Source organism: Salvelinus fontinalis, chromosome 2 (genome assembly GCF_029448725.1).
Source record: "Salvelinus fontinalis isolate EN_2023a chromosome 2, ASM2944872v1, whole genome shotgun sequence".
NCBI classification, from domain to species: domain Eukaryota; kingdom Metazoa; phylum Chordata; class Actinopteri; order Salmoniformes; family Salmonidae; genus Salvelinus; species Salvelinus fontinalis.
Window position 1 is genome coordinate 43,404,492 of NC_074666.1, and position 25,531 is coordinate 43,430,022.

General features: G+C 41.6%; 1 protein-coding gene across 2 annotated transcripts; it reads left to right on the plus strand.

Annotated features, from left to right (window-relative positions):
- On the plus strand, window positions 1-25,140 carry LOC129819338 (fasciculation and elongation protein zeta-1-like). Of its 2 annotated transcripts, none has more exons than XM_055875756.1 (10): window positions 1-354; window positions 8,584-8,960; window positions 12,349-12,400; window positions 13,534-13,620; window positions 16,734-16,902; window positions 21,410-21,735; window positions 22,578-22,658; window positions 22,779-22,854; window positions 23,171-23,236; window positions 24,141-25,140. In XM_055875756.1, exons 2-10 carry the CDS (start codon window positions 8,623-8,625, stop codon window positions 24,155-24,157), a joined length of 1,212 nt encoding a protein of 403 aa, XP_055731731.1. In that variant the 5' UTR covers window positions 1-354; window positions 8,584-8,622; the 3' UTR covers window positions 24,158-25,140. The 2 variants fall into 2 exon arrangements, with proteins under 2 accessions (XP_055731731.1, XP_055731730.1); XM_055875755.1 differs by having other exon boundaries at window positions 2-354; window positions 12,301-12,400.
- Window positions 25,141-25,531: the final 391 nt, after the last annotated feature.

Here is a 25,531-nt window from a genome sequence, read left to right on the forward strand (position 1 = left end):
CCGCAGGCAGGCTGTAGAGAGCGAGCGAGCGATGCACAGGCTCTCTCTCTCAAGTAAGGTTGAGGCTGAGGTTGCGTATTGTTTGGAAAACAACGTGCTGCTGCCAGCGGAGTGAGATAAGCAAGGGGGCTGTGGGCTACTGGAAGAAAACGGACAGACAGAACAGCACCGGCCATTGTCTTTTTTTCTTTCTCTCTGTTTCTTTTCTCTCCAGTCTCTGGAATGACTGTGATTGCTGTTGGTTGGCCAGTGTTGGGATTTGCAGAGGAAGGTGGCGTATTGCAGATCTGCCTCGCCTAGGAGGGACTGTCTCTCTGTTTCTAAGCCATATTACAGGAGGCACAGTTACTGCAGGTAATCTATCGTTCTATCTATCCTTCTCTACCTCCACCTCCCCCCTCCATCTCCTTCCCTCATATGTAACCATGGTCTTGTCTTCCATCTCTTCATCCTCTCATCTCTTCGTCCTCTCATCCTCTCCTTCTCTCCCTCCCCCCCTGTTTTTCACCCTAAGAAGCACTGATGACATATACAGTCAGTGCTTGGTGTCCATTTTTATTATAGCAGCATGCCTACCGAACGAGCATTCATTTTTGTTATATCAATGCAAAAGATGCTGTGTAAATTATATGCCGGTATGAATGTTGGAATAAAGTAGCTTTCAATTTTGTTATACTGCATCTTAGCCGAAACCATCTTCTTCCATAATGGGACTGACAAACATGTTCTCATGAAGCCAATGGAAGTAAAATATGTAAACATATTCATGTTCACCCCAGGAGAGGCTTCGGTAGGCAGCCACACAGCCAAATGAAAATGAATAGCAAAGGACATGTGTTTGTATTGTTCTGAGATAAATGCAACCATATGATCCACCCATCACTGTTTCAATTGAATTGAAATCACCCAAATATGTTTTGAAAAATCTACAATATAAAAAATGGGCTTGATTTATTTTATTTATTTTAAATTATGGCAATAGATTTGGCATAGCAACAAATATTGATTTGTTGTCCAGTCAGTGTGTTAGCAGTTATTTTTTGCCAGTTTAATATGGGGACAGCCATTTTTTTCTCTTTGTAACTTTTGAGCGACCATTCCCAATTCATATAGAAATGTGAGTTGTAAATCTGTCATTATCTTTGAAAGCAAGTCTAAGAAGTGGTAGATCCATTCTATGTGCGCTATTTCTATGCTTCCTGTTCTTAAGTTTCATTTTTGCGTCTTTTACTTTCGGTTTTGTACACAAGCTTCAAATAGCTAAAAATACAATATTTTTGGTTCTGGAAAAAATATTTCACAGCGGTCTGGATTGTACAATGATTCTCTACACTATGCTTGCTTGTTTTGTTACATAAACTGAAATTAGGCAAACTATTATTATTTTTTGCAACCAGGAAATGGCGGAGCAATTTTTTTTATTTATTTTTTATTTATTTAACCTTTATTTAACCAGGTAGGCAAATTGAGAACACGTTCTCATTTACAATTGCGACCTGGCCAAGATAAAGCAAAGCAGTTCGACACATACAACAACACATAGTTACACATGGAGTAAAAACAAACATATAATACAGTGAAAAAGATAAAAAAATAAGTCTATATACAATGTGAGCAAGTGAGGTGAGATAAGGGAGGTGAAGGCAAACAGATATATGTATAAATAAATAAAAATATAAAAAGGCCATGGAGGCGAAGTGAGTACAACACAGCAGGTAAAATAAAAACTAAAAAAAAAAACACTGGAATGGTTGGTTTGCATTGGAAGAAAGTGCAAAGTAGAGACAGAAATAATGGGGTGCAAAGGAGCAAAATAAATTAATAAATAAATACAGTAGGTAAAGAGGTAGTTGTTTGGGCTAAATTGTAGATGGGTTATGTACAGGTGCAGTAATCTATGAGCTGCTCTGACAGCTGGTGCTTAAAGCTAGTGAGGGAGATAGGTGTTTCCAGTTTCAGAGATTTTTGTAGTTCGTTCCAGTCATTGGCAGCAGAGAACTGGAAGGAGAGGCGTCCAAAGGAAGAATTGGTTTTGGGGGCGACTAGAGAGATATACCTGCTGGAGCGCGTGCTACGGGTAGGTGCTGCTATGGTGACCAGCGAGCTGAGATAAGGGGGGACTTTACCTAGCAGGGTCTTGTAGATGACCTGGAACCAATGGGTTTGGCGACGAGTATGAAGCGAGGGCCAGCCAACGAGAGTGTACAGGTCGCAGTGGTGGGTAGTATATGGGGCTTTGGTGACAAAACGGATGGCACTGTGATAGACTGCATCCAATTTATTGAGTAGGGTTTTGGAGGCTATTTTGTAAATGACATCACCGAAGTCGAGGATTGGTAGGATGGTCAGTTTTACAAGGGTATGTTTGGCAGCATGAGTAAAGGATGCTTTGTTGCGGAATAGGAAGCCAATTCTAGATTTGACTTTGGATTGGAGATGTTTGATGTGGGTCTGGAAGGAGAGTTTACAGTCTAACCAGACACCTAGGTATTTGTAGTTGTCCACATATTCTAAGTCAGAGCCGTCCAAAGTAGTGATGTTGGACAGGCGGGCAGGAGCAGGCAGCGATCGGTTGAAGAGCATGCATTTGGTTTTACTTGTATTTAAGAGCAGTTGGAGGCCACGGAAGGAGAGTTGTATGGCATTGAAGCTCGCCTGGAGGGTTGTTAACACAGTGTCAAAAGAAGGGCCAGAAGTATACAGAATAGTGTCGTCTGCGTAGAGGTGGATCAGAGAATCACCAGCAGCAAGAGCGACATCATTGATGTAAACAGAGAAGAGAGTCGGTCCAAGAATTGAACCCTGTGGCACCCCCATAGAGACTGCCAGAGGCCCGGACAACAGACCCTCCGATTTGACACACTGAACTCTATCAGAGAAGTAGTTGGTGAACCAGGCGAGGCAATCATTAGAGAAACCAAGGCTGTCGAGTCTGCCAATGAGGATGTGGTGATTGACAGAGTCAAAAGCCTTGGCCAGGTCAATGAATACGGCTGCACAGTATTGTTTCCTATCGATGGCGGTTACGATATCGTTTATGACCTTGAGCGTGGCTGAGGTGCACCCATGACCAGCTCTGAAACCAGATTGCATAGCGGAGAAGGTGTGGTGTGATTCGAAATGGTCGGTAATCTGTTTGTTGACTTGGCTTTCGAAGACCTTAGAAAGGCAGGGTAGGATAGATATAGGTCTGTAGCAGTTAGGGTCAAGGGTGTCCCCCCCTTTGAAGAGGGGGATAACCGCAGCTGCTTTCCAATCTTTGGGGATCTCAGACGACACGAAAGAGAGGTTGAAGAGGCTAGTAATAGGGGTGGCAACAATTTCAGCAGATAGTTTTAGAAAGAAAGGGTCCAGATTATCTAGCCCGGCTGATTTGTAAGGGTCCAGATTTTGCAGCTCATTAAGAACATCAGCTGACTGAATTTGGGAGAAAGAGAAATGGGGAAGGCTTGGGCGAGTAGCAGAGGGGAGGGCAGTGCTGTTGTCCGGGGTAGGGGTAGCCAGGTGGAAAGCATGGCCAGCCGTGGAAAAATTTCTGCATAGTGTATCTTTAAATGACCTCTGATGAGGTTCTATGATTGGTTGTTTTTGGTACTGGTGGTTTGTGGGTGTTTTTGGCCTCTGGCAGGGAGCGAAACAGTGGGAGGGTAACACAGCCATACACCTGGGTCCATTGGTTAAGGTGAAGGTCAAACGTCACACACGAGTGCATACACTCATGCACATACAGTACATTCACATACACAAACACACACACACATCCATATTGTCACTCTCAGGCTGCTGTCATGATTTCACTCGTCTACCAGAACAAAAGGATGTTCTCCTGTTTTCAGTATTTTCTTTGTATCCACCTGCAAGATGGCCATTAGCATATGGTCTAGGAACAAACAAAAGCTAAAAGCTTCTTTTGTAGCCATAAAAAGCTGCAAATATCTCTAACAACATGACTAAGATGACATTGACACTTAACTTTAGTTGCCTAATAATTAATTTGAAGGAACAATGGACAATGTTTTACCAATAATACACATGCAATGTGCCAGAGCGCATGTCACATTTCCATACATGCATTGTGTGTTTTCAAATGCCAGTTGTCAGTCAAATAATGGAGACGGGATGATTCATCGTCGTCTCTGTTGGAAGGGATTGTGGGACTTGTAGTCATTTCCTGGACTGTGCATTTCATGTCAATTAGACATGATCAGCGCCCATTTTTACAAAGCATCTCAGAGGAGGAGTGCTGAGGATCAGATCCCCTCTGTCCATATAATCTCATTCATTATGATTTAAAAGGCCAAACTGATCCTATATCAGCACTCATACTCTGGGATGCTATATCAATACAAACCCAGAGTCTTCTCTGCAGAAAATAAGGGTGGGTATGACGGAAATAAGAGACAAACGGAGAGAGAGGAGAGGAATAATATCTGGCTTTTGATGAAGCGGCACTTTGCTGAGTAATGTGATGGAGAGAGAGGAAGACGCTTACACAAGCTTGTTTTAAATTGGTTCCTCTCCACTCCACTCCCTGGATACAGGCGAAGATCCAGGAAAAGCTTGAGTACATTTAGCCCTCACTCTTGTAATTGCACTGCGTCAGAACTTGGACTCAAACACAGCTTTTATCCAACAGTTCTTGCTTCATTATCTATTATCTACAAGAATCCATGATCTACAACAATCAATAGTTCTTAGTAATTTCATACAGATCACTCTGTACTTTCCAGGATAGTTATTAAGAACAATAATTACATACAGAGTAATTCACCATTGGGGATGACTGATTTATTATAGCAACAGTCAGTGGTGTAAACTTCTTAAGTAAAAATACTTTAAACTACTACTTAAGTAGTTTTTTGGGGTGTCTGTAGTTTACTTTACTACTTATATTTTTGACAACTTTTACTTTTAGTCACCACATTCCTAATGAAAATAATTTCCCCTGACTCCCAAAAGTACTGGTTACATTTTGAATCAAATCGCATTGTATTGGTCACATACACATGGTTAGCAGATGTTAATGCGAGTGTAGCGAAATGCTTGTGCTTCTAGTTCCGAAAATGTAGTAATATCTAACAAGCAATCTAACAAATTTACAACAACTACCTTATACACACAAATGTAAAGAGATGAATAACAATATGTACATATAAATATATGGATGAGCGATGACCGTGCGGGATAGGCAAGATGCAGTAGATGGTATAGAATACAGTATATACATATGAGATGAGTAATGTAGGATATGTAAACATTATTAACGTGCCGTTATTTAAAGTGACTAGTGATACCTTTATTAAGTCAATTTATTAAAGTGGCCAGAGATGTGAGTCTGTATGTTGGCAGCAGCCTCTCTATGTTAGTGATGGCTGTTTAACAGTCTGATGGTCTTGAGATAGAAGCTGTTTCAGTCTCTCGGTCCCAGCTTTGATGCACCTGTACTGACCTCGCCTTCTGGATGATAGCGGGGTGAACAGGCAGTCGCTTGGTTGGTTGTTGTCCTTGATTATCTTTTTGGCCTTCCTGTGACATCGGGTGCTGTAGGTGTCCTGGAGGGCAGGTAGTTTGCCCCCGGGGATGCGTTGTGCGGACCGCACTACCCTCTGGAGAGTCTTGCGGTTGAGGACGGTGCAGTTGCTATACCAGGCGGTGATACAGCCTGACAGGATGCTCTCGATTGTGCATCTGTAAAAGTTTGTGAGTGTTTTAGGTGACAAGCCAAATTTCTTTAACCTCCTGAGGTTGAAGAGGCGCTGTTGCGCCTTCTTCACCACGCTGTCTGTGTGGGTGGACCATTTCAGTTTGTCCGTGATGTGTATGCTGAGGAACTTAAAACTTACCACCTTCTCCACTACTGTCCCGTCGATGTGGATAGGGGGGTGCTCCCTCTGCTGTTTCCTGAAGTCCACGATCATCTCCTTTGTTTTGTTGGCGTTGAGTGAGAGGTTATTTTCCTGACACCACACTCCAAGGGCCCTCACCTCCTCCCTGTAGGCCGTCTTGTCGTTGTTGGTAATCAAGCCTATCACTGTAGTGTCGTCTGCAAACTTGATGATTGAGTTAGAAGTGTGCATGGCCACGCAGTAATGGGTGAACAGGGACTACAGGAGAGGGCTCAGAACGCACCCTTGTGGGGCCCCAGTGTTGAGGATCAGCGGGGTGGATATGTTGTTTCCTACCTTCACCACCTGGGGGCGGCCCGTCAGAAAGTCCAGGACCCAGTTGCACAGGGCGGGGTCGAGACCCAGGGTTTGGAGGATACTATGGTGTTAAATGCTGAGCTGTAGTCAATGAACAGCATTCTTACATAGGTATTCCTCTTGTCCAGATGGGATAGGGCAGTGTGATGGCTATTGGGGCGGTAAGCAAATTGAAGTGGGTCTAGGGTATCAGGTAGGGTGGAGGTGATATGATCCTTGACTAGTCTCTCAAAGCATAGGGATTGCTTGAATATATCTGGTCTGTGCATGCTCTGAAGATGCGGCTAGGGATGCCGTCTGGGCCGGCAGCCTTGCGAGGGTTCACACGTTTAAATGTTTTACTCACGTTGGCTACGGAGAAGGAGAGCCCACAGGCTTTGGTAGCGGGCCGTGTCAGTGGCACTGTATTGTCCTCAAAGCGAGCAAAGAAGTTGTTTAAAATGTCTGGGAGAAAGACGTTGATGTCCGCGACGGGGCTGGTTTTCTTTTTGTAATCCGTTATTTACTGTAGACATAGGTCTCGTGTTTGAGCCGTTGAATTGTGACTCTACTTTGTCTCTATACTGACGCTTTGCTTGTTTGATTGCCTTGTGGAAGGAATAGCTGCACTGTTTGTTTTCGGTTATGTTTCCAGTGGCCTTGCCCTGATTAAAAGCAGTGGTCCGCGCTTTCAGTTTTGTGCGAATGCTGCCGTCAATCCACGGTTTCTGGTTGAAATGTTTTAATAGTCACAGTGCGTACGACATCTCCGATGCACTTGCTAATAGACTCGCTCACCGAGTCAGCGTATACATCAATATTATTGCCTGAGTCTATCCGGAACATATCCCACTCCATGTGATCGAGGCAATCTTGAAGCGTGGAATCCCATTGGTCAGACCAGCGTTGGATAGACCTGAGCACGGGTGTTTCCTGTTTTAGTTTCTGTCTATAGGCTGGGAGCAACAAAATGGAGTCATGGTCAGATTTGCCGCTGGCAGGGCGGGGGAGGGCTTACTATGCATCACGGAAGTTAGAGTAGCAATGATCCAGAATGCAACTAGCTCGTGTCGCGCATTCGATATGCTGATAGAATTTAGGAAGTCTTGTTCTCAGGTTAGCTTTGTTATAATCCCTTAGCTACAATAAATGCAGTCTCAGGATGTTTGCTTAGCAGGACAGGAAAATGGTCTAATTCACACACTTATCAAGAGGACATCCCTGGTCATCCCTACTGCCTCTGATCTGGCGGACTCACTAAACACAAATGCTTCATTTGTAAATTATGTCTAAGTGTTGGAGTGTGCCCCTGGCTCTCCGTACGTTTAAAAAACAAGAAAATCATGCCATCTGGTTTGCTTAACATAAGGATTTTTTTATTATTTAAACTTGTACTTTTACTTTTGGTACTTAAGTATATTTTAGCGATTAAATTTACTTTTGATAGTTAAGTACATTTTTAACCTAATACTTTTAGACTTTTACTTTAGTAGTATTTTACTGGGTGACTTTCAATTTACTTGAGTAATTTTCTATTATGGTATCTTTACTTTTACTCAAGTATGACAATTGAGTACTTTTCCCACCACTGGCTACAGTATATGACCTCATATAGATTTAAGTGTTTAGGATTTGTGCAAAATTTGGTAAGTGTCCGACTTGAACAATATTCTCCAAGTTTGATGGTGCTTAGTACCATTTTGTTGTGACACAGAATTTGCCACAGTGATAAATCTATAATTAGCACATTATCAAAATGTAGGGCTTGCTTAGCTATTTATTTTGTTGAGTGTCACTCTTAAGACAAGTTAGAAAACATTATGGGTAGCCACGGTATTGTCTCTATAATGACTGGCTGTCCCTGAATTCCTTTCCTCATCAATTAAATTCCACCAGTATTACTTAGTTAACTACAGTTAACCAGGAATCTCAACTACCATTTTCTCTTCCTATGGGACTGGTTCTTTCCTCTTTTTTGGGGGAGGGACTTTGCCATTATAGAGTTGCTGCCACATAAATGTCCAATTGAAATTACTCAAGATACCTGAGATGCCATAAAAATATATTATGTGTGAATTTAGCATGTAATCAAGTATTTTTACTCTAGCCCAGCACCTGATTCAACTAATCACCAAGCCTTTGTTTTTTATAATCATATGTGCGAGTGCTGATGTAGCAGATACCCGAATTAGCATCACTGCTGCCTTCCTGAGACCTGAAATACTGGTGCCTGGGCTGGGACCCAGACATGCGTTGTCTTTTCTGGGTCACTGGTACTGACAGTGTTTAATGTGCACCTCTTTGGGATGGATGACAAAACCCTGATCTAATGACGTGAATTGAAAAAAGCAGCCCCCTGTAAAGTCCATGTTTTCTAATTTCCCTTCCTTCACTCTCCTAGGGCTCCTTTCTCGTTGACTTGTGACTGGAGACACCCACCATGGAGGCTCCCCTTGTGTGCCTGGATGAGGAGTTCGAAGACCTCCGGCCCTGCCGGGTAGAGGACATGGATCGGGCTGTGCCCCTCAGCCGCCCCCCCTACAGCACCATCCCCCTGGCCCCAATGGCCCCCCTGGCTCCCATCACCCGCGAGGACTTCTCCGAACTGGAGAACTTCTCAGAGATGATGAGCTTCAAGTCCATGGAGGACCTGGTCAATGAGTTTGACGAGAAGCTGAATGTCTGTTTCCACAACTACAACACCAAGACGGAGGGCCTGGCCCCTGTGCGCAACCAGTCCCACACTGAGGAGGACGAGGAGCGGCTGCAGGATGAGGAGTGAGTGTCGGCCACCACCGTTGTGTTTTTGAAGCTTAAGTCTGACTTCAGCAAATATAATATGTTGTTTTGAGATATGAGCTAAAGATACAAATGGTGTATCACGGGGGAGCGATTTGTTTTGCTTCAGCTGCTTGCCTTTTGGGTTGTACAATGCACCCCTGTATTATTTTTGATAACATGGCTCATCCATTGTAGCAATCTTCTGAGAAAAGCATTGGTCAATGCTTGCTTGTTTAGGTAGTACATCATGTCTGATGATGTCTTCCTCTTCTGTCTTCAAATTGCATACTTTTGTGGCTATACGGTCCCATTCGTAAGGCACACCATTTACTGCAATCAGAGCATGTAAAATCTTGGTTTGGTGTGAAACGAGCAGCTATGAACACTACACCGATGCATTCATAGCAGTTCAGAAATAATCCCACAAGGCATCACAGCTATCAGTTAAACAGAGCATTGGCTGATATACCAGTACTACAGTGAGCTCAGAAAGTATTGGGACAGTGACACATTTTTTGTTGTTTTGGTTCTGGTACACTTTTGGATTTGAAATGACACAATGACTATGCGGTTAGAGTGCAGACTTAATTTGATGGTATTTTCATACATATCGGGTGAACCATTTAGAAATTACAGCACATTTTGTACATAGTCCCCCATTTTACAGGACCAAAAGTAATGGTACAAATTCACTTATGTGTATTAAAGTAGTCAAAAGATTAAAGTAGTCAAAAGATTAATATTTGTTCCCATATTCCTAGCAGACAATTATTACATCAAGCTTGTCACTCTACAAACTTGTTGGATGCATTTGCTGTTTGTTGTGATTGTGTTTCAGATTTCAGAATTTTGAGCCACTAGAAATTAGTGGTAAATAATATATTGTGTCATTTGGAATAATTTTGATTGTAAATAAGAATCAAATATGTTTCTAAACACTTCTACAATAATGTGAATGCTACCATGATTATGGATAGTCCTGAATGAATCGTGAATAATGATGAGTGAGAAAGTTAGACGCACAAATCTCTCACCATTACAGTAATAGAGGAGGTTAGCATTTTTTGTGGGGGTATGATATTTGAGTGTCTAACTTTCTCACTCATCATTACTCACAATTCATTCAGGACTATCCATAATCATGGTAGCATTCACATTAATGTAGAAGTGTTTAGGAACATATGTTATTCTTATTTACAATAAAACTGACTCCAAATGACACAATACATTATTCACCATTCATTTGTATGGGACACAGAATTATTTATTATCAAGTTTTATAGAGTCACATACGTGATGCAGACATTGCGTGCTAAGAATATGGAACCAAATACTTTTGACTACTTTAATACACATATAAGTGAATTTGTCCCAATACTTTTGGTCTCCTAAAATGGGAAGACTATGTACAAACAGTGCTGTAATTTCTAAATGGTTCATCCAATATGGATGAAAATCCAAAAGTGTGTCACCAATACCTTCAGGGCTCACTGTATGTCATTATTTAACCTTGTTCAAACGATACCACTGCATATCTCATGACCCAACTCTCAGATCCTATGATGACCAACGGGGAAGCTGTTACTCAGCCTACCTCACAGCGACCAAATCGCCCACCAGCAAAAACCACAACAACACACCCCAGCAGTCCACAGTCGGGATAGGCCTTGAATTATTCAATGTATTTTTGTACTCTCTTGTTCCTCTGTTGGTCTGTCTCCTGCCTCTACCAGCAGGCAACCAGAACTCCCATTCGCCAACAGCCTCTGAGGAGAAAACGCAGACATTCTCACATTGGGTGGAAATAAACCCTCTTGCTAAGAATAACTTTGTTGTGTGTGACCTTGGGTATGCCTATTGATTCATATTCAGAATTCATTATGATATAATATTACAATGGCATACAAAGATGTATGTTGGGGATGCTATTGTTAGCATGTGGGCGTGCCTAAATTACGTTTTGCTTATCCATTCTACAGTACACCACAGAGTTAGAAACCGCATCATATGATCTTTCTGATTTGAATGTCATGAAATTGGTTACCCCATCACTATCCATGTAGTGACGCAAGGAACATAGACACATTTATCTGTTGTATGCTTGATAGATCCTTTATGTTATGCGACACAGTTGGTGGAACGGTTGGTTAAATCTAAGTTCCAGATTAACTAAAGGTTTGCAATAATATGGGACGGTGCTGTACCAGTTAGTTCCTGTTTTGCAGATGGAGAGGTGTGTATGTGTGTGTGTTGTGGACAACACAACAGGCATGACCTGTGAGGTCACGAGTCCCTATGAATGGCTGCTTGTTTCCTGTTTGGTGCATGGCTGGGCTGTGCCACTAAGAGGAGGGTAGGGTGTGGGTGCCATGCCAAGCTGGGTGTAAAACAAAGAAAGCGGAAACAAAGGGAGAGTTCTACTCTGGTCATTTTCACAAGGCTGCAGCCTTGATTGGACTGAGGTGCTTATAGTTCGAGGAGGACCTGCACAATGCTGTAAGGGGCTGTTTTTATCTATACTTCTTCACATTGGACACCTTTAAAAAATGTGTAAACTGTGGGCTTTTCTTTAATTGTTAGTTGACAGTGTGCATTGCAGCCTGGAGTGCAATACGGAGGATTATGATGTGCATTTTGATGTTATGTATTATGTTGGCAAGTTGAGGGACAGAATTGGGAACAAAGCACAAATATGTCATGTGAACATCTCCTCTGAATTCACTATCTGCAAATGGTCAACGGAACACTAATAGAAGGAAATGGCTGCAGACATACAATTGATAATTTCTATCAAATATGATTTGGGTAGAGGAAGGTCATCTAGAGAGGAAGAGAAAGATGGTCCTCTTATGTAATCCATCATCCTCCTCAATTCTTTAAATCACAAACCGGCACTGGATTTGGGATTAGGCTTCTGTGCCAAACAAAAAGCCCATTTCCAAATAGTTGCAGCTTCGAGGACTGATAGTGTATTGTGCTTTGTTGTGAATGTCCTGATCTTTCCAGCGTCGGTGGCTGTGTGTTTGTCTTGTGTTGCAGTGTATGAGATGACCTGTTACAATGTTGGTGGCTGTGTGTCTGTCTTGTGTTGCAGTGTATGAGATGACCTGTTACAATGTTGGTGGTTGTGTGTTTGTCTTGTGTTGCAGTGTATGAGATGACCTGTTACAATGTTGGTGGTTGTGTGTTTGTCTTGTGTTGCAGTGTATGAGATGACCTGTTACAATGTTGGTGGTTGTGTGTTTGCATCAGTTTTTTTTTTTTTGGTTGCATTTGTACTGTGTACTTCTGTTGTGTTGCAGTGACTGAATGTGTGTTTGTGTTGTCCATGTTTCAGTGTGTGGGATGCGCTGACGGATAACTACGTCCCTTCCTCTGTCTCCAGCTGGGACGACCCCAACTCAGAGGGATTCAACGGCAACCTCTCCGACCAGGAGGTAACACTTTCTAATATACTTTATTATAATTTAAGGTCGTTTTGAAAAATCGTCTTTCTCTCCCTTCTCACCTGGAAAGACCTGAAACATTTTGAGACAAGAGTTTGAAAGGCTATCTTGGAATTGCATTTTTCTTTATTTGAATGGATTTCAGAACAATTGGATTCTAGAGCAAGGAATAGGCTTTTCTGCTCAAAACCTCACCTCTTTCATGTGTGACTGACTAGTGTGTTCTGTAGGGAGGCAATGTGTGAGGACGTGCTGTAACTGAGCAACGTCTTAGAAAGAATGCTAGCTAGAGTGTGCTGGATGGCTGGCTGGCTGGCTGGCTGGCTGGCTGGCTGACTGGATGTCATTCATGCCTTGAGGTTGTGGCGCTGACGTCACCTGACCTGACACCAAAAATCAAGGCTGAGCTGCCTTGACTGCCTGCTACTCAGTATCAGTCAACCACCCTCCTCCTCCTACACCCTCTCGCCCTCTCCTCCCCTAATCTGCTCTCACATGCAACTGCAGGCACTCAAAGAGTCAGGGCCAAGGCTCAGGGCTGGGTCAGGGCCAATACGCAGACACACAGTCTCCAGCAGAAGCTATAAGAGACTCTACAGACAGTGAAAAAGCAGTCCACATAGTCTTCTATGTCCCCGGTTTAGTTTATTGCTGATTGATATCCTTGCAGGGATTAACTTGGTTGAGGCCAACGGCATAAGAACAATGAGCATCAAAAGCAATATTTTTTTTAGAGGGAAGTAGAAAACAAACAGTCAATAGATAGAATTATGGCAATTTGAATGTGACTAAGGACAACCCAAACACTTTCAAGATGGCTTCCCAACTCGAGGGGCAGAAATGTTATTTTCAGATGAAGAGCAGAGAAGGGAATGATGGGTTCAAATTTGGGGAATGTTCATTAGCTCCCCAAACGCAAATGCTAATATGCTAAAGCTAAATTCAGTATGGGTGAATGGCTTTTCTGTAATCTTATTTTACGCATGCTAAGATGCTAACGCTAACACCAGTGGGGGTAAACCTTGTTTCCATGGTTTCTATTTCTAATACTAAGAAGTTAAGATTCCACTAATGTGGCTGAAGGGGTTTCCATGGTTTCATTCGTTCTCTCTCGCATTCTCCAGATTCATGAAAAAGAGGAGGAGGAGATGAACGAGAAGAACGACAATGCCAATTGCCTGAGTGAGGAGCCTCTTATCACTGCTGATCAGGTGACTAAAGACACATGTACTTTCTGTTATACAAACAACTTGGTTGTACTTCCAGTTACAGTGCCTTCAGAAAGTATTGCCACCCCTTGACTTTTTCCACATTTTGTTGTGTTACACCCTGGCCTTCACACAATATCCCATAATGTTCAAGTGGAATAATGTTTTTAACAAATTCTTATACATTTCAAAAAAAGTAAACACTTAAATGTCAATAAGTATTCAATCCCTTTGTTATGGCAAGCCTAATTAAGTTCAGGAGTAAAAATCTGCTTAACAAGTCACATACGTTTCATGGACTCGCTCTGTGTGCAATAATAGTGTTTAACATGATTTTTGAATGACTGCCTCATCTCTGTACCCCACGCATACAAATATCTGTAAGGTCTCTCAGCTGAGCAGTGAATTTCAAACACAGATTTAGCCACAAAGACCAGGGAGGTTTTCCAATGCCTCGCAAAGAAGGGCACCTATTGGTAGATGGGTAAAAAAAACTAAAAGCAGACATTGAATATCCCTTTGAGCATGGTGAAGTTATTAATTACACTTTGGATGGTGTTTCAATACACCCAGTCACTGCAAAGATGCAGGCGGCCTTCCTAACTCAGTTGCCAGAGAGGAAGGAAACCACTCAAGGATTTCACCATGAGGCCAATGGTGACTTTAAAACAGTTAGAGAGTTTAATGGCTGTGATAGGAGAAAACTGAGGATGGATCAACAACATTGTAGTTACTCCAAAATACTAACCTAAACGACAGAGTGAAAAGAAGGAAGCCTGTACAGAATACAAATATTCCAAAACATGCATCCTGTTTGCAACAAGGCACTAAAGTAAAACTGCAAAAAATATTGCAAAGCAATTACATTTATGTCCTGAGTACAAAGCGTTATGTTTGGGGCAAATCTAACACAACACATCACTGAGTACCACTCTTCATATTTTCAAGCATGGTGGTGGCTGCTTTATGGTAGGGGTACGCTTGTCATCTTCATTTTTTTTGGGGGGGGGGGGGGTTGCTAAAAGGAAACAGAATAGAGCTAAGCATAGGCAAAATCCTAGAGGAAAACCAGGTTCAGTCTGCTTTCCAACAGACACTGGCAGAAAATTCACCTTTCAGCAAGACAATAACCTAAAACACAATGCCAAATCTACACTGGATATGCTTACCAAGACAACATTGAATGTTCCTGAGTGGCCTAGTTACAGTTTTGACATAAATCGGCTTGAAAATCTATGGCAAGATTTGAAAATGGCTGTCTAGCAATGATCAACAATCAACTTGACAGAGCTTAAAGAATTATTTAAATAATAAATATGCAACTATGGTACAATCCAGGTGTGCAAATCTCTTAGAGACTTCCCCAGAAAGACTCACAGATGTAATCACTGCTAAAGGTACTTCTAATATGTATTGACTCAGGTGTGTGAATACTTATGTAAATGAGATATTTCCATATTTCATTTTCAATAAATTAGCTTACATTTCTAAAAACATGTTTTCATTATGGTCTATTGTTTGTAGATGGGTGAGAGAAAACATATATTTAATACATTTTGAATTCAGGCTGTAACACAACAAAATGTGGAATAAGTCCAGGGATATGAATACTTTCTGAAGGGACTGTATGTATATTCCTAGCTTATTTAGACAGTTTAAAAAATATATACGAAAGTAGAATACATTAAAGCCCCATATAATAACAGTGGTTAAAAAAGCCAGTGGCGAAAAGTATTGCAAGACTATACTAAGTTAGTGGATTCGGCTAGTTCAGCCACACCCGTTGCTGACAAATCGAGCACACAGCCATGCAATCTCCATAGACAAACATTGGCAGTAGAATGGCTTTACTGAAGAGCTGAGTGACTTTCAACGTGGCACCGTCATAGGATGCCACCTTTCCAACAAGTCAGTTGGTCAAATTTCTGCTCTGCTAGAACTGCCCCGGTCAACTGTAAGTGCTGTTATTGTGAAGTGGAAACATCTAAGAGCAACAATGGTTCAGCCGCAAAGTGGTAGGCCACACAAGCTCACAGAACGGGACCACGGGAGTGCTGAAGCGTGTAGCGCGTTAAAAAACGTCTATCCTCGATTGCAACACTCATTACTGAGTTCCAACCTGCCTCTGGAAGCAACGTCAGCACAATAACTGTTCGCCGGGAGCTTCAAGAAATGGGTTTCCATGGCCGAGCAGCCGCACACAAACCTAAAATTAACACGTGCAATGCCAAGCGTTGGCTGGAGTGGTGTAAATCTCACTGCCATTGGACTCTGGTGCAGTGGAAACACGTTCTCTGGATTGATGAGTCATGCTTCAACATCTGGCAGTCCGACGGACAAATCTGGGTTTGGCGGATACCAGGAGAACGCTACCTGCCCCAATGCATAGTGCCAACTGTAAAGTTTGGTGGAGAAGGAATAATGGTCTGTGGCTGTTTTTCATGGTTCGGGCTAGGCCCCTTAGTTCCAGTGAAGGGAAGTCTTAATGCTACAGCATTCAATGACATTCTAGACGATTCTGTGCTTCCAATTTTGTGGCAACAGTTTGGGGAAGGCCCTTTCCTGTTTCAGCATGACAATGCCCCTGTTCACAATTCGAGGTTGATACAGAAATGGTTTGTCGAGATCAATATGGAATAACTTGACTGGCCTGTGCAGAGCCCTGACCTCATCCCCATCAAACACCTTTGGGATAAATTGGAACACGGACTGCGAGCCAGGTTTAATCGACAAACATCAGTGCCCGACCTCACGAATGCTCTTGTGTCTGAATGGAAGCAAGTAACCTTAGGAATGTTCCAACATCTAGTGGAAAGGCTTCCCAGAAGAGTGGAGGCTGTTATAGCAGCAAAAGGGGGACCAAATCCATATTAATGCGAATGATTTTGGAATGAGATGTTTGACTAGCAGGTGTCCACATACTTTTGGTCATGTAGTGTATGTCAAGTAGCTCCATTCTGCATTACCTCATGGACTACTGCACATGAATAATGAATGCCTGACGACCATGAATGTTTACCTATTGGTGATGCATAGATTCTCTAAGTGCTATTTGTGAAAGTGTATGTATTCATCTACCTTCCCTCAATCCCTTCCTCGATCCCTCTCTCTCCAAGGTCATTGAGGAGATAGTTGAGATGATGGAGAACTCTCCGGACCCTGGTGAGACCGAGGAGGAGGACGAGGAAGAGAGTGGACACTCCTCATCCAAGACCAGCCCATCCCTTCTGGAGGAGATTAGACAGCTGTCCCAGGCCTCCAATAACAACATGCCCTCCTATGAAGGTAAGTGTACAAAAACGAATGTTGCCTGAAGGGTTAAACACCAAGTCACACAAACCAAGGAGTTGAATAAACAGAAGAGTGCCAATTTAAGCAATTCAACATCCAATTAACATTGTCATTGGAGACACCTTTTCCCAAAATTAATTTTCTGTTCAGACAATACTGTGTAAAAATAAAGTGACCTTTGACCTCATAGTGGTTACGTATGTGCTCATACAGCAGTGCTGGCTCTATGAGCATTGATTGTGAAATAAATAACCTTGTAAGAGACAAATGTAAACTTGTTTGATTTCATGCCTAGGCTATAGCTCAGCAGGCTATTGCACTGCTTGTAGGACTTTGATTGTGTGAGGGGTCATAGATCAGACAATATGGAAGTGTTGTCAGTTTACCTGAGTAAACATCTGGATATTTCATCAGTCTTCAGCCTCTATGGTGAATGTAGTGCAAAAAGGGTCAATAACTGGATAAAGCTGCAGCAGGCATTTTTTTATGAGTCTCTCGTTTCAGAGGGCCAAGGCACGCACTCAATATGGTTCCCTGTGGAAAGACATATTGTGTGACCATGTGGCTCCCCTGCATGAGAGACATGTTTCCTGCTTAGTGTGTGTGTGTTTATGGAAGCACATTTGGGTATATGTCTGTGAATCCATATGTCTGTGTGTAGATGCACTGCATGTGTTTGAGTATTTCTTTGTATTTGGAATTGGGTGTGTCATCTTAAATATGTTTTACGCAAAGTCGGTTTACTTCCAAAAATATAAGTAATATTAGACAGCATCCACAGTCACAGAAACTAGTTAAAGGCTAATTACTCTACTCAGAATTTAATATCAAGGTAATGAAACATTTTAATGGATGATGTACAAGTGATATCATCCCACTTATGTCATCTATCCCTATATTATATGTACTGTATACAGCAGGACTATTTCATTCCTGCCCCTTGAGACCTGAAGTGGTACTTGGCCCATATTCATAAAGTATCTCAAAGTAGGAGTGATGATCTAGGATCCATATTGCTTAAAAAAATAAAATAATAATAATTAATCAAAGTACTGTGCATTCGGAAAGTATTCAGACCCCTTCACTTTTTCCACATTGTGCTACGTTACAACGTTATTCTTATTTTATTTTTTTTAATTTTTTTTAATCTACACACAATACCCCATAATGACAAAGCAAAAACAGGTTTTTATAAATTTGTGGACATTTTTATTTAAAAAAAAACATAAATATTACATTTACCGGTACATACGTATTCAGACCCTATACTCAGTACTTTGTTGAAGCACCTTTGGCAGCGATTACAGCCTTTAGTCTTCTTGGGTAGAACGCTACAAGCTTGGCACACCTGTATTTGGGGAGTTTCTCCCATTCTTCTCTGCAGATCCACTCAAGCTCTGTCAGGTTGGATGGGGATCGTTGCTGCACACCTACTTTCAGGTCTCTCCAGAGATGTTCGATCGGGTTCAAGTCCAGGTTGTGACTGGGCCACTCAAGGACATTCAGAGACTTGTCCCGAATCCACTCCTACGTTGTCTTGGCTGTGTGCTTAGGGTCGTTGTCCTGTTCGCCCCAGTCTGAGGTCCTGAGCGCTCTGCAGCAGGTTTTCATCAAGGATCTCTCTGCACTTTGCTTCGTTCATCTTTCCCTCGATCCTGACTAGTCTCCCAGTCCCTGCCACGGATAAACATCCCAACAGCATGATGCTGCCACCAACATGCTTCACCGTAGGGATGGTATTGGCCAGGTGATGAGCAGCGTCTGGTTTCCTCCAGACGTGACGCTTGGCATTCAGGCCAAAGAGTTCAATCTTGGTTTCATCAGACCGGAAAATCTTGTTTTGGCAAACTCCAAGCGGCCTGTCATGTGCCTTTTACTGAGGAGTTGCTTCCGTCTGGCCACTACCATAAAGGCCTGATTGGTGGAGTGCTGCAGAGATGGTTGGCTTTCTGGAAAGTTCTCCCATCTCCGCAGAGGAGCTCTGGAGATCTGTCAGAGTGACCATTGGGTTCTTGGTCACCTTCCTGATCAAGGCCCTTCTCCCCTGATTGCTCAGTTTGGCCAGGCGGCCAGCTCTAGGAAGAGTCTTGGTGGTTCCAAACTTCTTCCATTTAAGAATGATGAAGGCCACTGTGTTCTTGGGGACATTCAATGCTGCAGAAATGTTTTGGTACCCTTCCCAAGATCTGTGCCTCGACACAATTCTGCCTCGGAGGTCTACGGACAATTCCTTCAACCTCATAGCTTGGTTTTTGTTCTGAAATGCACTGTCAACTGTGGGACCTTATATAGATAGGTGTGCACCTTTCCAAATCATGTCCAATCATTTGAATTTACCACAGGTGGACTCTAAGTTGTAGAAACATCTCCGGGATGATCGTATGGAAACAGGATGCACCTGAGCTCAATTTCGAGTCTCATAGCAAAGGGTCTGAATACTTTTGTAAATAAGGTATTTATGCTTTTTATTTTTAATAAATGTGAAAAAAAATTCTATGGTCGTTATATGGTATTGTGTGTAGATTGATTTTTTTTTATTTAATCAATTTTAGAATAAGGCTGTAACGTAACAAAATGTGGAAAAAGTGAAGATGTCTGAATACTTTCCGAATGCACTATGGTATATTTTCACAACCGATAATCAAAAAGGCAGTTGTTTCAAAACTCTAAGCATATGTTTAATTGACTAAGTACAACATACACAATCATAAAGTCACTTTTTCACCAAACTTAATCATTGTTTCATCTAGAAATACATGTTTCACATTGCTCATGTTCATATGAAGTTATTGCTTTTCACAATACAGCACTCACATTACTTTAGAAATAATTGTCCTCTCATCTGTTAAAATACATTTTACTCTTACTTAATTGATAACAACTTAACCGTTTAGTAAACCTATAGGTTTTAAACTGGTTTGTCTACTACAGATCTACTACAGAGAACTACATACTGAACATGTATGTTTGTAAAGTATAAAAAATTAACGCTTATAAAGCTTGATATACTGTAATGTACTATAATTTTGATTTTACTTTACAGTAAGTTTTAGAGATGTACTGTATGTAACAAATGCATCCCCTAAATAGCTAAAAAGATGAAGCTGCTGGGGTCTTTTTAATGGGGGATTTTCACACTGCTTTACAAAAAATGCATTGGCCAATACAGTACTGTAATATCGTAATATATGCCATTTAATGTACATGGGAATAGAACCCACAACTCGGGTGTTGCTAGTGCCATGCGCTTACTAACTGAGCCACAAAGGACCACTACAATACATAAGTACAATACAATACTGTAAAATACAATACATTATGAAAATACAAGTCGGAGGTTTATGATTGCATCGCCATGAGTGTGCCATCCTCCTTCAGGCTATAGATGAGGCATGCAATGACATCAATCCAGACCTATGTCAGCCTTGGATTTGTCATGCCAAACCTTTTTCCCCAGGTGCATGAACAATGAAGACATTTGCTGTGATGTTCATTGAGAACCTACCAAATGTTCAAGACAGGCTTGATGCAAACTAGTTCCTACTAAACATTGTTTTTTTCATTCATTTAATTTGATTACAGTACACCTACAGTGTAATTATATCTGAACAATACATGTATTTTTTGCATCAATGATTGTGGAACATTTCTTCAATAATTCCAACTTTAATCACACGTGGGATAGAAATGATGGAAATGTGAGTTTCAGTCAATTTTGATGGGTAATGCAGGTGTATTGACTAATGTGAAAACAATGTTATGTACTGTAATTTACAGTACTGTATCATACAACAATTAAACGTTTTGAAACCTGTATCTTGCAATTTGTTTGCTATTGGATTAACAGTTTTTTTATTTTTTTATAACTACTGTTCATGCAGAAAATACTCTCATTATGTTTTGGTGATTTAAATCGATTTTCGCTTGCTATTTCACAGTAAACATATATTTTGGATCAATGGTTGTGTGGTGAAAGATGTCTCTAAACCAAATGAATGCACAATAAAAGGTTTTCAATATAAGACTTACAAGTGTTACCAGTTCGGAGATTTGTACTAAGAGTTTAGAAAATTCACCACATACAGTACTTGTGAAAATAGCACCAAAGCGATTGAAAAAAAACCTGTGATATCTGATCTTAAATCAGCACTCCTACTCTGAGACGCTTTATGAATACGGGACCAGGTTTTATTTTTTACCTAGAAGTTTGTCATTGTTTGGCCAGAGTTCACTTCGTCCTGATGCGCCAGGTCTGAGTCAATCCCTGATAATAATGATAACCAGCAATGCTTTGGCCCTCGAGGGAGGCAATTTGATATCCCTTGTACAGTATATAATATTATGAATATTGAATCTCGGTTCACCTCTATGTACAGTTAGCCTGGTCCCAGATCTGTTAGTGACAACGACTGTAGGAGTTGGCTATACAGAACAAACAGATCTGGGCTCCAGGCTAAGGTATAGTAGCTCCATACCAGACCATGCCTCTCTCTTTCTCCAGGCCTAAGTCTGATGCCCAGCTCAGCCCTGGTGGAGCTGCTGTGCCGGGTGGAGTCGGCCATCATGGAGTACTCCGAGGAGCTGGTCACCCAGCTGGCGCGCCGTGACGAGCTGGAGTTTGAGAAGGAGGTGAAGAACACGTTCATCACGGCCCTCATGGATGTGCAGAACCGCCAGAAGGAGCAACGGGACACGGGCAAGCGCCGGCGCCGGAGCGATAAAGGCCTGAGTCTGCAGGGTAACGCGGTAACCACGACCGTGGTTGGTGGTACTACTGCTACAACCAATGCCCACACAGACTCCAAGCCCGCCTCTATGCCTATGAAGGTAAGCACTGAGGGAGGGAGATAAATGAGCGGGGGGTATGTTTGTATGGGAAATGGTATTAGTGTATAGGCTGATGGTGGTGTGTGTGTCTGTCACACGCATGCACGCACGCACACACACACACACCACACACACAAGCATGAGTGTCTCTGTGTTAATGTCCATACGGATGCATTTCCAAGCCAGACAGCGCTCTTTCTCTCTATTTCTCTCTCTCTCTGCCTCACACATCGTCATGGATAATGGACATAGAGGCCATTAGGCCCTAACTAACTGCACCATTTTTTGTTGTTGTTATTATAAACTGCACTTACGGGAAGAAAAACCAACAGAGTACTCACAGAGGAATTGACCATAGGTTCTTATACAGTAAAAGCATAGACCAGCCTGTCCATATCCAGGAACAAATTAACAACACTTAACAGCCCCTCTTCACTCATAGCAAAGGACACGCTTGTGTTTACCTGTCCAATACCATGGTATTTCTATCTGTTTAGTAATGACAATGTAGGAATGGAGTAAATTACTGTAGTCCTGATCATGATGTACAGCCAGTCTATATACAATTGACGTGGTAATGTCTGATTTTAATGTCACAAGCATTCATAACGGCTCCTTTTAAATTAACAGCCTTTACAAATGCTGTTAGGTTGCATGCATTATAAAACACACTATTATGCATACTATATTCATAAAAGCTCCTCATAAGCTTTATAAGTGCATAGATTACTGTTAACTGCATTTAGAATGCATCACAAGACAGCTGTCTCATAGAAAGTGTTACTGTGTTGTGGTGACAGAGGGTCGTTGTCACTCACAGCTGGTGATTGTCTGTGTTCCAGCGTTTTAGTATGGAGGGCCTCTCCAACATCCTGCAGACAGGCATCAGACAGACGTTTGGCAGCACAGGGACAGACAAACAGGTGAGACACTTAAGCATTTACAGCTCCTAGCCACCAAGTATGGCAACGTGTTAAATCTACAATGTTTCAATACTGCTACGTCGCTTCCCTAACTGTCTCGCTTTTGTCTTTGTTGTTCAGTATCTAAACACGGTAATTCCATATGAGAAGAAAGCAACTCCTCCAACTGTGGACGACCTTCAGATGATCACCAATAGTAAGTGGGCGGGATAATGTAATTGAATGCTAAGCTAATGGGTTGTTTTCCTAGTTTGGGTTAGCTGATCATACAACCACATCCCCAAATGTTCAACTCCGTTTAAATGTTCATTGGATGGAAACACAAATTGACCCTCAAAATGTGTTTTGCTCAGTTAGCCCGGGCACAAACATAATTTTCAATTATTCAATTCATTTTCAATTTGATTAGTCTCTGTCCCACAGCTGTACAAGTAGCATAGCTCAGAAATGTGCCAATGCCCAGTACTACACTCAGTGCTAAGAACCACCTTGTTTTCATTTTCTCCCCACAGTTCTTTACGCCATGAAGGAGGACAGTGAGAAGGTGCCTACACTGCTAACTGACTACATATTAAAAGGTAACTAATGCTGGATTAGGTTTAGAAACACTTAACATTACATAGGTATTACTCCAAGTGTAAGGGAATAACTAATTGAATACAATTATATTATCCAAGTAAAGATAACAAAAGTGGAAAGTACAGCATCTACTTACTAGCCTGATACATGGTACCTAAAGGGCCTATTCCACTGGTATAATAGTTAAGTGAAGCCGATTCCGATGGGAAACTCGTTTGCATATCGAATGTTTAATAGAATCAGCTGAGATTGCACCAATCGGATTCAAACAACACTTCCTACCCTAATATGGCTATTTAAATTGACCAGATCTGCACACACATCATCTGCTGCTGCATTGCGACTCCACTATAATGATATAAATATATGCCATTTAGCAGCCGCTTTTATCCAAAGTGACTTAGTCAAGCATGCATACATTTTACGTATGAGTGGTCCCATGAATCAAACCCACTACCCTGGGATTTCATGCGCCATGCTATACCAAAGGACCAAGCTAAGCTGTATGCTTGGCATGTCTTTGCTGCTTAATGTTGCTGCTGCAACTATTGCTGCCACCTGCTATGCGTTGTCTGTTTTCTGCTAGCCTACCACCACCCCAGCCTCCACCCGTTTGGTTTTGTTACCATCAGGGGGATTGGAATATCTCTCTCACTGCCTGTAGTTTATTATAATGGTAATGGGTTGTCTTCTATTTTCTAATAAATGGTTAGATTAATGTGAATTTCCTGTCTGAACTTATTTAATTTGAAATGTGCCTGTAAGAAAAAAAAGGCTCATTATAATGTTTTTCAGCTAATTTGATTAGCACAGTTGACAAAGACTAGGTGATGACATTATGATGATAATTATTATAACGATGATTGAAGTATTCCTAATTATCAATCTATTTTTCTTCTCCAGTGCTGTGTCCCACTTAAAGAATTAAAGCCATGGGCTGCTCTCTGACGGAGACTTCGGAGAGGGCTCTCCAATCTGGTAACCCTCCACCCCTCCTCCAGTCCAAGCTGCATGAGCTCCCCCCTGTTTCATAATCAGCCATGGGTCATTACCATCTAAATCATTGTACCTTACTCATGTAATAAAACTACTGCCTTTTGCTGAGCTCACCTTGTCCTTCCTGCACACTAAGATCTGTCCAGAGCCAAAATGGCAGCCGCCTGAATACTAGTGTATGGGGCCACTGTACCCCCGTTGAAGAACTGACTTACTGATCTCTTTTCAGAGCATGATAAGCTAATACTGACCACACAGTTATACAGGGATTCGTTTTTAGTTTTATTTTCTATTTTTTACAGAGATGATTTGATATCAGATATTCACATGGCTATGTTTTACTTCACTGTACCTCAGGCCTAAAAGGGGTTTGGTTCTTATGCCATTTTGTCTGTCTACCCATATGTCACCTTGTACAGATTATTCAGGATTGATGGGTTCAATTTAAATGTAGGAAATCTGGACTGAACATTTCTCTCATTATTCGAGGACAATAACCTGTAAACTTAACAAATTTGAATAAAAAAGCCATTTACCTTTTCTGCCATGCTAGTACTGTAGCTTAATATTACGGGTGCAGTATATTTGAATGTTTTTGTTATTTCAACCAATAATGTTTGAATATTCAGTGCTCTTCAGACTTTTGATAATTTCTTTTTACTGTGATCTAATATTTCATGTAGGCCATCATGTACTGTTTTGTTTATTTTATACTTTTATTTAATGAATAATCAGTGTGTCACCCCATTCTGTCACATGGAGTTTTATCATTGAGTTTTCATTGTCACTGATGACTTGGGCTCATTTGAATACGGTATAGGCCTACTTATTTATGAATTCCTGTGAGCCACGTAGGATGAATACTACATTGCTAATCGCAAGTTCAAATAAACATGCTACCCTAAAACTGTGTGCCAGACGTGTTTTTTTTGTCCCTTCTCCTCTGCTGACTGAATCAAGGCAACACAACCCACTGGGAACAACCTCAACGTTGTTTTAACATTATTCATGGAATCTACGTGGAAAAGACATTGGATTTGAAAAAAGTCATCAACATAAACGGTTGTTTTAAGGGTGAAATTTCAACCACAGGACTAGGTCGTCATGGTAACGAAATTTGAACATCAAGGAACCTTGTAAAAAATATGTTGAACTTGTATCTTTAAAACAACATCAGATCTTCAACGTTATATCCACGATCAGAAAGTGTGGGCAGCACTTCCTACTGGAGAATTGAACTATTTACAGTTCCCCTTTGGTCTACCATCCAGGGTTTTAACCAAGTCCATCACTGTTTA